We start from the raw sequence: 11,475 nt of genomic DNA on the forward strand, positions 1-11,475 counted from the left end.
GCATGGATATCTGATATCTTCATTATGGCTAGTTAGCATTGAAAAGCAACAGCTTCGTCCTTGTTCCGGCTGAATTCCATCTGCCGAACCTATAATACGATACGCCTTTTTATTACACATTTCCAACTAATCAATAATCAAACTTGACGTTATTACTTCATCATTCGTGTTTATCCTTTCTTCTTTTCTACTTGCAAATATTATTATCTATGAAAATCCTTTTTTTTTTATCAGTGTCTTACTACAATATTCCGACGGGGAATGCCATAATTACCAACTCGGGATACCAAATTCCGAGTCTATATAACTATACCACTACCATCAACACACTTGGTTTGGAGAATTGGGGAATTCTTCAAAGCATAAGAGAACAATTGCATATGGCTTATTATACTTAATTTGGTTACGTTTTGTTTTTATCATCGACAGAGTTATTTCTTGCTTGCTGTCTTTTGTGATTGGGGAATTACATTAGGTGGTTTTATGGCAAGCGAATAACCTGACCGAACGATAATATCAATCGTTGCCTTCAATCTTATTTATATGGGTTTTTTAATGGTGCTTGATGCTACCGAATAGGCTTGACTGCTTACTCCATCAATTATTTATATATACCAGTTTTTTTCAGTGTTAATAACCACAATTATTACTATTAGTTATATGTTGTTTTCTAATTAATACTAATATATATACATTAAGCCAAATCCCTTCAATCTGTAGTGTGCTAACTATTCATACGTATGACACATTCCTCGAACTTCTAACTTGTGGTGCAGTTTAAGCGGATTATTACATTCGTCGAGATGAGCTCATCATGCGCTCAGTTAACTAAATATTGAGGGGAGAAATAGATAACCAGCGACATAGAGGTTTCGAGGCGAGCGGCGGATTAGCACCGCTGCATTCCATTTGAGCCGAGTTTGGGTGGGTAATTACTACGTATAGAGTAGACATCAACAATCCCAATTTGGTCTTGGTTGGGATATACGTCGAGGTGGTGGTGTGAAATTGTTTGTAACTATGTTCATCCCAGGAGCTCATCGACTCCTCCCACCGGGGCTCATCTTGAAACCTCATGGAACTTGAAAACGAGCGGGCCAAAAAAACCGGCTCAATCACACCATTTTGTGATTCCCAAGAAAAAACCGGGTCCTCGATACTTACACTACCTTAACAATTATAACAATAGAACAGGTATCCAATTTACAGCCGGGAGCGAGTTCAGACATCGTTTTAGTCTGTTAGCTGTAGAGTGTCTCCATTCAAATGTCGTTTCGTGCTGAGATTTACGGAATCTCACCGGAAATAGTGGGTATTGGACAACTGAGGCTACATGGAATTCTCGGAAAAAATGGCCGGATATGCATACCGGAAATTGCCCATATAACCCGACCTCATAAAAAGATAAGAGTTTTCCGGTATGTCACAGGAAAAATTATGTGGAGGACAGGGGTCAAATGCAGGCATGACAGGTCTTGGGGTTATGAGCTTTTTGCAGTTGAATTGTTAAAAGACTAGAGAGATTGCAACAGTCCATATGGCGTTTATTTAATATATATAGTGACATATCTATAGAACTTCCTGGTACTCCTCCAAGACAAAAGAATGAAGGAAACCTCCGACTGAAATACAAGCGAGAAGCCACCACGAGACCCCTCCGTAGCCCATTTGGTCAAACTTAGAAATCAAGTAACCCCAAATAATTGGCGCAAGACAACGTGCCAATGCAGTGATACTAAGTGTATAACCATTGATAAGAGCTCTATGCTGTTTAGGCAGTGCTCTGTGAATCAAAATAATAATTTGAGAAAATGCAGTTGCACCAGAGAAAGTGTTTAATCCTGTTATCATGTACAAGGCAGCCCCTGTGAAGAATTTGCTAGGAATATGATGATTGTACTCTGGCAAGGTGAATATAAGAAGTGGCAATATCACCAAAGAAATGGGGAAGGTGATTAGAGCTACACGGTAACTGTTAATGGTACTGAAATAGGTGTTGAGGACTGGGAAGATAAATATCACAACAAGTATTCCTATAATACCTGTAAGCGATAAAATCATACCAATAGTGTCCGATGAGAAACCGAATCCACCCTTGATTTTGAAAGGGAAGTCCAAATCTTCAACCATTACTTTTCCAGCAAGTAAAACAGGTAAAAATTCAGAGTAGACCAAGTTGTGGAACGATAGTATAAAGTGACTCAAAATGGTGTTTATAACAGGCCATGTGAATGCTTTTGCGTAGTTCTCAGAAGTGGGCTTGACTTCCTGAGAGGATGCACTTTCAGCGTCTGGATCCACCAGAGAGTACAATTGCAACTCAATTCCATCTTTATCTTCCTCGTCATCGCCATCGTAATCATTCATTAGCTCAGATCCTTGGCGACTATCATCGTATAAAGGAGCGTACTTCTGCCATGGGCGAACTGGCACTTCGAAACCAAGCTTCTTTCTTAGCCAGTCTCCCACTTCTAAACCTCTATCACGGTTAAATCTCTTCCCATCATGAGTTTCTTCAAAGAACAACCACCCAATCAAGATACTTATGCAAAGGATAACTGCTACAACGATATTGGAAAGTGCAAATGGATACCGAGTAAGCAAACCTCCGGAATTCGTGGACCCGTCTCTCTTATCATCTATTGACAGTACTTCTGGTAAATGTGTAGTATCCGTAAGAACTCCTCCAAGCCAAGAACCTACAATTGCTCCCGTACTCCATAATAAAGTTAATGAACTGAATGCTATAGACTGGTGTCTCCTTTCCACGGCAATTTCTCCTATAGTAGTCCTAATAACTGAGACATTTCCATTAAGCAAGCCCATCATCATACGAGCTAGAAATGCTATATAGAAATTGGTACTGAATCCGAAGACTATCATGGAAGTAGCAGTTCCACATAATCCTACAAGAAGAACCGGCTTTCTTCCAAAACTTTCCGAAGCCTTACCCCATTGAACAGAACAGAGGAATTGACAGAACGAAAACGCTGAAGCCAAGTACCCACTATACCGTGAAATGTCAGCGTCGTTCTCTGCGATGCCAAATTGCTGGATCATGAAGTATATATAGGGGAACATCGACGTGAAAGCTATGGGCTCCGCAATCCTAATGAGGGAGATAATCACCATCTGGAATACTGGGAACCCTTCCAATTGTTCTCTTACTGTTAGCCCTTGCATTTTTTTAATTATTAGCTGGATAGATGATACAGCTGGTTATCCATATCTAGTCTATGGGTGGTATTGGTAAAATGTCTAACTATATAAAAATATAAAGATATAATGTCAATAGCTAATAGCAACTGGTTAGTGAAAATTACACCCAACGGCTTGTTAAAGGATAAAGAGATGGTGCACTCACAGCAAACTACACAGCTACATGGTGTGAAAAATTAATATATCTACAGCAGTGATTCGTGCTACCACCTCTCAACGGTGACTAACACCTTTGTCCCATCTGGTACATGTAAGTAATTAATGCAATTCCAATCGATGTACCGATGGTATCGGCTCGAGGTACAGTTTCCGTTTTTGACTCATTTTTGTATGCCCTATTACTAATCCACATTAGCAGATCAGTACGGCTCCACACCTCTGGGCAGGGGTTGGCAGGGTATTTGCAGGAGCCGGGAAAGGCGTGGGTAAACCCATGGAATATACATGTATGATGAGAACAGGAAATGGAGAGATTGAAGCAGGGTGTGGCTAAGGAACCCATTGTGGTGGGGGGATGAGGGTATGAGGGTGGGGAGACTGCCAAAGTGGGATTGTCATTTTTCGCAACCTTATTTTATTAGTGTTATTGTTAGGTTTTTTTATGTTATTGGTGAAGGAGAGGTAGGTTTTTTAATTGCTGTAAGCTCTATATCTCATGTATGCTTAGTTGTCGGAGATTTAATGGGTTTAGTTGTGAGTTTAAATACCTTATTTTATTAGTCTTTTTGTTAGGTTATTGCAGAAGAGGTAAGGGGTTTTAATTGCTGTAAGCTCTATATATGGTGTTGATGTAGGTTTAGTTGTGAGATTATAGGTTTTTGGTGGGTTTATACGTTTAGTGGTGATATTAGATACAAAATTTTATTAGTCTTTTAGTAGGTTATGGGTGAAGAAAGGTGAAGAAGAGGTAAGGTTTTTAAATTGCTGTATGCTCTATATCTCGTATTGATGGGGGTTTAGTCGCGGGAGATTAAATTCGTTAGTCGTGGGATTTTTGGTGGGATTAAATACCTTATTTTATTAGTCTTATTGTTAGGCTTTTGGTTAAGGAGAGCTAAGGTTTTTAATTACTGTATGCTCTATCTTTTACTGTAATATGTTTAGTTATGGGGATTATACGTTTAGTTGTGGGTTAGTTGTGGGAGATTAAATACGTTAGTAGTGGGAGATTAAATAGGTTTAGTTGGTGTGATGAAGTTTCAGTTTTGGGATTTAATACGTTTAGTTGGTGGCATTAGCACCTCTGAAAAGAAGACAAAGAACAGAGAGGAATAGTAGTGACCAAAATAGAGATAGGCTTAAGGTGGTCTGGCACTTAGGTGTTTTAATTGCTGTATCTCTTTCTCTATATATATATGTATTAAATATGCTTGATTGGGGAGATCGAGGGATGAAATGAAGTACCAAACACGATATCTACACCAGAAAACGATTAGCTCGGAATATGCTAATGTTTCTTCTGCCTAAAAACGGCAGAATCCCTTCCTTTTTTTTGTCTTGGAGTCTCTATAGCACTCTTTCGCTTATACTAGTTTGGGTGTCTTCATCAGAAACCTCTACAGTAGTGTAATCTCTCTGTAAGTCTTCTTCCCCAATGGCCTCAGCATGTATAAGGTCTTCGGACTCACTTTCTGAGTCCTTTTCATCCTCGTCGTCTTCACGGTCTTCCATCCAGTAGGACTGGATCATTCCGAATCCAGCTAACAACGACATAACCCACCAGAGTAATTCTCCAGTGCCAATCTTATCACCAATGGACATCAAGTATCCGAAAACAATCGGTCCGGTGCATCTAGCTAATGCTATGATACTCATGGAGGCACTATTGACATAAGCTCTATGTTCTTTGGCTGCTGCTCTGTGATTTAACAACATAACTTGTGGCATTCCTGTAGCACTGGCCAATGTCTTCAAAGAAGTTAATGAATATAAAAGGACAGGCGTAACCCACTTAGCAAAGTTGGGATTGTAGTCATGTAATGTGAATATAGATAACGGAACCAAAAAGTAAACCAATGGGAAGATAGACACAGACAATCTGTAACCATTGATTGTGCCAAGTTTACGATCTATCAATGGGAAAATGAGGAGGATGATTAGCATGCCCATGATACCAGTACTGGAGAACAATGTACCAATGTAGCTGACATCAAGCCCAAAGCCACCTTCAATTCTGAAAGGGAATCGCAATTTGTCTTTTTGGAATCTGGACGCTAAGAAGACAGGTAAGAACTCATTATAGGTAACACTGTGCAAGGAGATGATAAAATTACCAGTAATGACAGTAATGACTCTTGGTGTGAAAGCATTAGAGTAAGATGGCGTATTAGGGATCTCAACTTCGTGTTCACTCATTGAGTACGTTTTTACAATAGCTTGGGACATTCTTCTGGAGATGTAGGGTTTAACACTTTGAATTTCACTTGAGAAATCGTCGTCATCACCAACTGTCTCGGACTGGATCGAAGCTTCATCTGCATTTGGAGATGAGATCAGATCCCTCAATAGAGGAGAAATCTCCGATGGAAGAATGTCATATTGTGCCGAAGCGCTAGTAAAATTCCTCTTGTGCCATGGTCTCACGGGAACACTGATTCCAACTTTGCTTAAAAGCCAATCACCCAAGTCCACACCGTAATCTCTTCTATACTTATGGACTTCATGCGTTTCTTCCAAGAACAAGACTCCACAGACTAAACTGAACCATAAGAATCCAGCGACAACGATATTAGATAACGCATATGGATATTTCTGAATGAATTTGTCGTAGAATGATTTGGTACCTTCCAACACATTGAGCACTTCTCCTGGATGGTATGGATTCTCCTTTCTAGGATGAGTTAAGAACTTGGAACCTCCAATTGCTGGACCAATAATACTTCCGAAATTGAACAATAAAGGTAAAGTCGAGAAAGCAAGTGCTTGATGTCTTCTTTCAGTCGCTATTTCTCCAATCATGGTTCTTAACACGGCAACGTTACCATTCAAAACACCAGCCAAACTACGCGATACCAATGCAAACCAATAGTTCGTGCTAAATCCAAAGCAGATCAAGGATACCGAAGTACCAAACAAACCTATCAAAAGAATGATTTTTCTTCCAATTTTGTCTGAAAGTTTACCCCATCTCACAGCGAAGAGGAACTGACAAAATGCAAACGAAGACGCCAAGTAACCACTGTACTTGGATATGTCCTGCTCTCGTTCGGCAATATGGAAGTCACGAATCATGAAATAAATGTACGGAAACAACGACGTGAATGCTAAAGGTTCGGAAAACCTGATGATACAAACAATAAACATCTGTCTGGCCGGGAAGCCTTTCATCTGTTCGCTGAAAGTGAGTTTCAGTTTCGGAGCCATGGTGGAAGTCGACTTCTTTCAGGTACTGACGTTGTTATAAATTCAATAAGTATAACTGTTGTAGTTTTCTACGAGTCCATATGTTAACTAAACCCACCCAATAATCACCTAATTTTACTTCTATTCTTATCTAAAATCTAATAATTGAAGATCTCGTTTAATTTATTTTTCGACCGAACCTGCTTCGATCTAAATCGCCTCGAAATACCAGAGAGTGTAGATGAAAGATGTAGTAACTTATAGTGATCTTGCTAGAATTGGCAAAGAGGATAGAGTTACTCAGAAGACATAGGAATCACAGAGAAAACTTATTCTTTTGGTTCGTTCATTATCAGTTCATAGATGTAGTTTTCGACATGTTCGTTTGACAGAATTTTGCATTTGTGAATAATATTATTAGATTGCGACTTGGGAGCCACATATTAAGTAAACCAGAGAGTACAGAAAGACGATAGATGTTTATCTAAGAGATCAGAGCGATATATGGGGATCGACCCAATTTGATGTTGAAAAGGTTCAGAACGCGTTGCTATGCTAATGCCAAGTGGATCTCACATTCGACTGCAAAAAACCCTTGACGTATCTTTATCATATTAATCTCCATGCTCACGTCAAAATTATATTTTTTAAGAAGTCCGACGTCTGTGTACATACGGTACCGAGATGGAAGCTTATTGTCGAGGAGCAAATGGATAGGTATAGGGGTGATAGAGTCATAGATGACAGAGAGATGTAGTCGCAACAAGGAAGATAATTACAGGGTTGGGAATTCAAATTAGGGGTGTTTTACGATGAAGTACCGTTGACCATACAAAAATTGACCCGCAGTGCAGAAAATTTGCAATTGCATAACTTAACTACATTGGAGTTACTAGCCCCAACTTGAACTTAGTATAAACATAATTTACTCCCCAAAAAGATTGCTCTACAAGAAGTTCAAAGAAGAGACGTCAAACATTTAACTGCGTTTGTAAAATTCTGGTAGCATCAAAGCACACTCCTAGCAATGAAACTGCAATTGACCTTGAAATTACCCCTATTTTCAAAGTACTCTCAACCATCCAATTCAGTTTGAAGTAACAACATTTTTTTTTCATCATCAACTTGTAGTGGTTTTCTAGAAACTTATTTCAAAAAGTTTTAAACTGCTGTCAAAAATGCCCACAACGATCGTATTTCTCCTATTTAAAAAGCTTAAGTTCTCCTATATTGTCTGACTACCACATTTCTGTTATTCTGTCAAGAACCAGTATGTGCCATCGAACATACTAAAGGTAATAATATCTCTTTAGAAGGTGCTACCGCCAGATCATTTAGCCGGATGAGGAAAGTTCTCCGCCATTCCTCCTCGTACTATTTTTACTTCAATAATGAAACACTCCGCTTACACCTTACTTCGCACAACAAACTAGTTAATAGTCAAAAAACAACCCCTAGGAAGTTGGGTACTGTTTCCGTTTCTGGAACAGCATGAATCCGGGTGAACAATAAGAACAATAATTACATAGCTCTCATGTGAGATACATCTCCGTTTGTCGAGAGATTGGGGGGCATTATGGGGGTAACTGCGTGTGAAACACGAGAGCAATAAAATATCGACCCATTACCGGATGAAGGATATGTACTCAACATTTTTGTGGTGTGTTGTATCAAGGGAAGTCACAATATGGGCAGTTCAATTCTGTTTTGACCCCACTATTTCTACGAGAAATACTACATACCCCCGGGAAGGGTCCCAAATAGGTTACAACAAACAGAGGCAGCAAATTCCGAATGAATTGAACATCTCTTGATAGCGCTTTGTACAGAAAATAACTCCAATTTCATGTATGTTCATGTATGCTGGGATAAGGTTTAAAAAAGATGAAATTTGATATAACGGATTTGTGTAAGGTAAGAAGAAGGTTCTTTGCGAAGAGACGATGATCGAGGGTTCATACGATATGGGGATATATATTATTGTACCGAGTATCATTACGACTTATAGAGTGGGGTCATTAATGAGGCTAAGGCATGAAATTGCGATTGTAGGAATCTATTCTGGTATCATTTAATAGGAATTCACCTACATACATTAATAGTCGACGGAAAAACTCCAATTAAACATCCTCACCTCACGGTATGTTTTTCCTAATGCAGTGTGCAGCGGAATTATTATGGTGCTTGAAAAAAGTTTATAGCAATCGTAAATATTGTTCGATTGATTGATTCCAAGAGGTCGGGATTAATGTTCAACCATTTGTTAAGGAGAAATACAGTCTCTAGTTCTACACCAGGAACACGTACAACTGTTACTTCAAATAGATCTCAAAATACAAGAGGAAACGGAAATGAAGTGAACATACATAATAGTGGTGCCAACCCATCGAGACTCGTACGATCCAATAGTGATCAAACATTAAGTACTTTGGTTGAAAGTAGTGAAAGCTCTTTAAGCAGAAATGAAGGAAATGACTCTGCTACAGGCAACGACGTGTCAGATTTAGCATCTGTGTTCACTAGCGGATCAGAAGAAACTTTGACAAATCATCCCGTAAATTTAATGGGAAGATCAATTACGGCGTATAGTTGGATGAAGCAAATACCAATAGTTTCGACATTTTTGCATTCGGGAGTTCTCGTGTTTAAGTCAGCAAATTCGTTTGAAAAGTATCAGATGGGAGAAAAAGATGACACCTTTCCTATTCTCCAAACTGTTTCATCCAAACTTAGCATATTCAAGAAAAGTTCACCAATTATGACTATATTGCGATACAAAAGCAGTGTTGAAAAATATGAGTTTTGTAAAGTTTATTTTAAAATCTACTCCACTCATATCAATTATTACGTATTGAAGTTTAATTATGGTGATGATGTGCCCGAAGAGACCGTCATATTGTTGAATAATAATAGTAATAAACCAACAGTTGACTTTGAATATTTGAACAGCAAGTTCCGGATTGTTGGTGTAACTGGTACATCGTCCACTTTCGGAACTAATGGGCTCATTAAAATCTTTGTGATGAAAGAGAAGGCTGATTTACTAACAAGAGATGTCACTGTTATTAATCCAAATGACCACAATAAGACCAAGATAAAAATTGGCGAGAGCAACCTGTTGTACAAAGTCATCGAAAGACAAGAGAAGTCAAACATAAATGAACGCATAGACAGCGAACAGCCCTTGGTTAATATTCCTTTGGGTTGTTTTGTAGATGAAGGAAATATCAAACTCGAGAAGAATTTTATGAAGAATGGAACGATCAAGTTATTTGACTATCAAGTGGAACATTCGGAGGAAAGTTTGAAAATGATTTGCATTTTATTGGTCTTGCGAGAGCAAGAATATAGAAAGTACAAGGGTGATAATAAGCCCACTTATGTGTAGACAGCCCCAGGTTTTTCAGATAGAATATTCATTTTACACATAACCGAACATTAACAATGCCATTGCGTTCAGAGAAGAAATGTTGAACTGTAGTCCCTGTTTGCTCTTTGTGATGTCTTTATTTTAACTTACGAAATGCGGGAAATATGTATTAGCTATTGCGATATCTTATCTCCATACCACTTCTAAGTGACCTTTCTATGTCCATTCCACTACCAAGGAACCTCTGAGATTTTCTTGTCCCTCTTTAGTCTTTCTCTACAAGCAAAGATGTTTTGTTGAGTGGGCCCGAAATACGAATAGTTATACAAAAAATTGCACCCAATCCTCCGAAGCGATATAATTCCCCACTATAACCCCGCTTGCAACCTGCACATCATTATACATCAAAAAGATTTTCAATCTGCAGTCTTCATTGCAGCCCTTCGGCCTGCAGATATCCCAGACGAGAATAAAGACGCATGTTGCAAGCTGCACACAAAGTGGATGAGGGGTTACTTTGGGAAACCAGGAAAATTGATGCAAAAACTTACAAGATAATGGTGATAGAACTCCGAGAAAATAAGGATTTGTTCTCCACTTAGCCGTGAACAATTAGGGATGAAACATAGAGAAAGAATGGGGGATGCTGGTTGGTTCAGAGGATTGAGAAAAGGTACAATGAGGAGGGGCTAGTGAGGGGCTTTTCGTAACTCCTAACTCAGAGCCGGAATCCAAGGATGACTCGCAAAAGAAGAAACGACTACAACTGTGATTATAATTTGCTTCAACCTTATGCCCTATGCATTACAACGTGAGCTGTTAATAAATGGTCAAGTACACAAACCAGTAGAAGGTGGCTTCACTAAATTGACAGTACTTGCTGTCAACACAAATCGCAGTTTGAGGAGACCGGTAGTCTAGATGGGCCTATTACTTCTATGAAAATGTCACATCCTTAACATTTGCAAGCCATACTATTATTAGGTACCGAATGACTTTTTTAGATACTACAAAAACTTCCGCACATCAACTTTGGTTTAGAGCGTCTCCGTAAAATAAAAAGAAACAAGTTATTTAGTTGAAATTTTGAGATGATTGTTTGCATGGCTGTCGCCGATGGAGGGGTACCCTCAATATCAAGAGCGAGATGGGGAGTTCAGTAGGAAAGTCTTCGACTGCTTGCTAGTTGACATTTGTCATTGTTCAAATGCCATTTCATGTCAAGTGTCCTTAATGCCTCCACATGCAAGGAGAAACGGTGGGGGAGAGTTACGGCAGATCACTACTTTTCTTGCTTCATCCCATCACAAATCCTTTTCTAAGGTTATAGATGCCCCTTGTGATCATTTTCATCCTTGAAGACATTTTCATGACTTTGGTCACAGCGTGGAAAGCGAAGCATAATGTAAATGTAATCTAAAAGCTTATGAGTAATGGAACAAGTGGCGAATGGTTTCAAAACAAGGGTCAACGCACTAAAATGGAGGTTATGACTTGGAGATAAAAGAAATCAAGAAAAGTATTTAAACTTTAGAACCATGTAG

General features: G+C 38.9%; 3 protein-coding genes across 3 annotated transcripts; 1 reads left to right on the forward strand and 2 right to left on the reverse strand. All coding sequences in view use genetic code 12, as the record gives it.

Moving 5' to 3' along the window:
* Positions 1–1,486: 1,486 nt before the first annotated feature.
* Positions 1,487–3,680, reverse strand: RJT20DRAFT_126219 (MFS transporter). Its single transcript, XM_064916698.1, has one exon. The coding sequence runs from the start codon at positions 3,181–3,183 to the stop codon at positions 1,570–1,572; it is 1,614 nt and encodes a 537-aa protein (XP_064776304.1). The 5' UTR covers positions 3,184–3,680; the 3' UTR covers positions 1,487–1,569.
* Positions 3,681–4,332: 652 nt separating this feature from the next.
* On the reverse strand, positions 4,333–6,900 carry RJT20DRAFT_29962 (MFS transporter). Its single transcript, XM_064919609.1, has one exon. The coding sequence runs from the start codon at positions 6,580–6,582 to the stop codon at positions 4,726–4,728; it is 1,857 nt and encodes a 618-aa protein (XP_064776305.1). The 5' UTR covers positions 6,583–6,900; the 3' UTR covers positions 4,333–4,725.
* A 1,545-nt stretch (positions 6,901–8,445) lies between these two features.
* RJT20DRAFT_133683 (uncharacterized protein) lies at positions 8,446–9,949 on the forward strand (the record flags this gene model as incomplete). The annotated part of the gene is made up of 3 exons (XM_064918238.1): positions 8,446–8,475; positions 8,664–8,701; positions 8,887–9,949. 3 exons carry the CDS (start codon positions 8,446–8,448, stop codon positions 9,947–9,949), a joined length of 1,131 nt encoding a protein of 376 aa, XP_064776306.1.
* Positions 9,950–11,475: the final 1,526 nt, after the last annotated feature.

This window comes from Scheffersomyces xylosifermentans (genome assembly GCF_036884685.1).
Source record: "Scheffersomyces xylosifermentans strain CBS 12540 chromosome Unknown RJT20scaffold_2, whole genome shotgun sequence".
In the NCBI taxonomy this organism is placed as follows: domain Eukaryota; kingdom Fungi; phylum Ascomycota; class Pichiomycetes; order Serinales; family Debaryomycetaceae; genus Scheffersomyces; species Scheffersomyces xylosifermentans.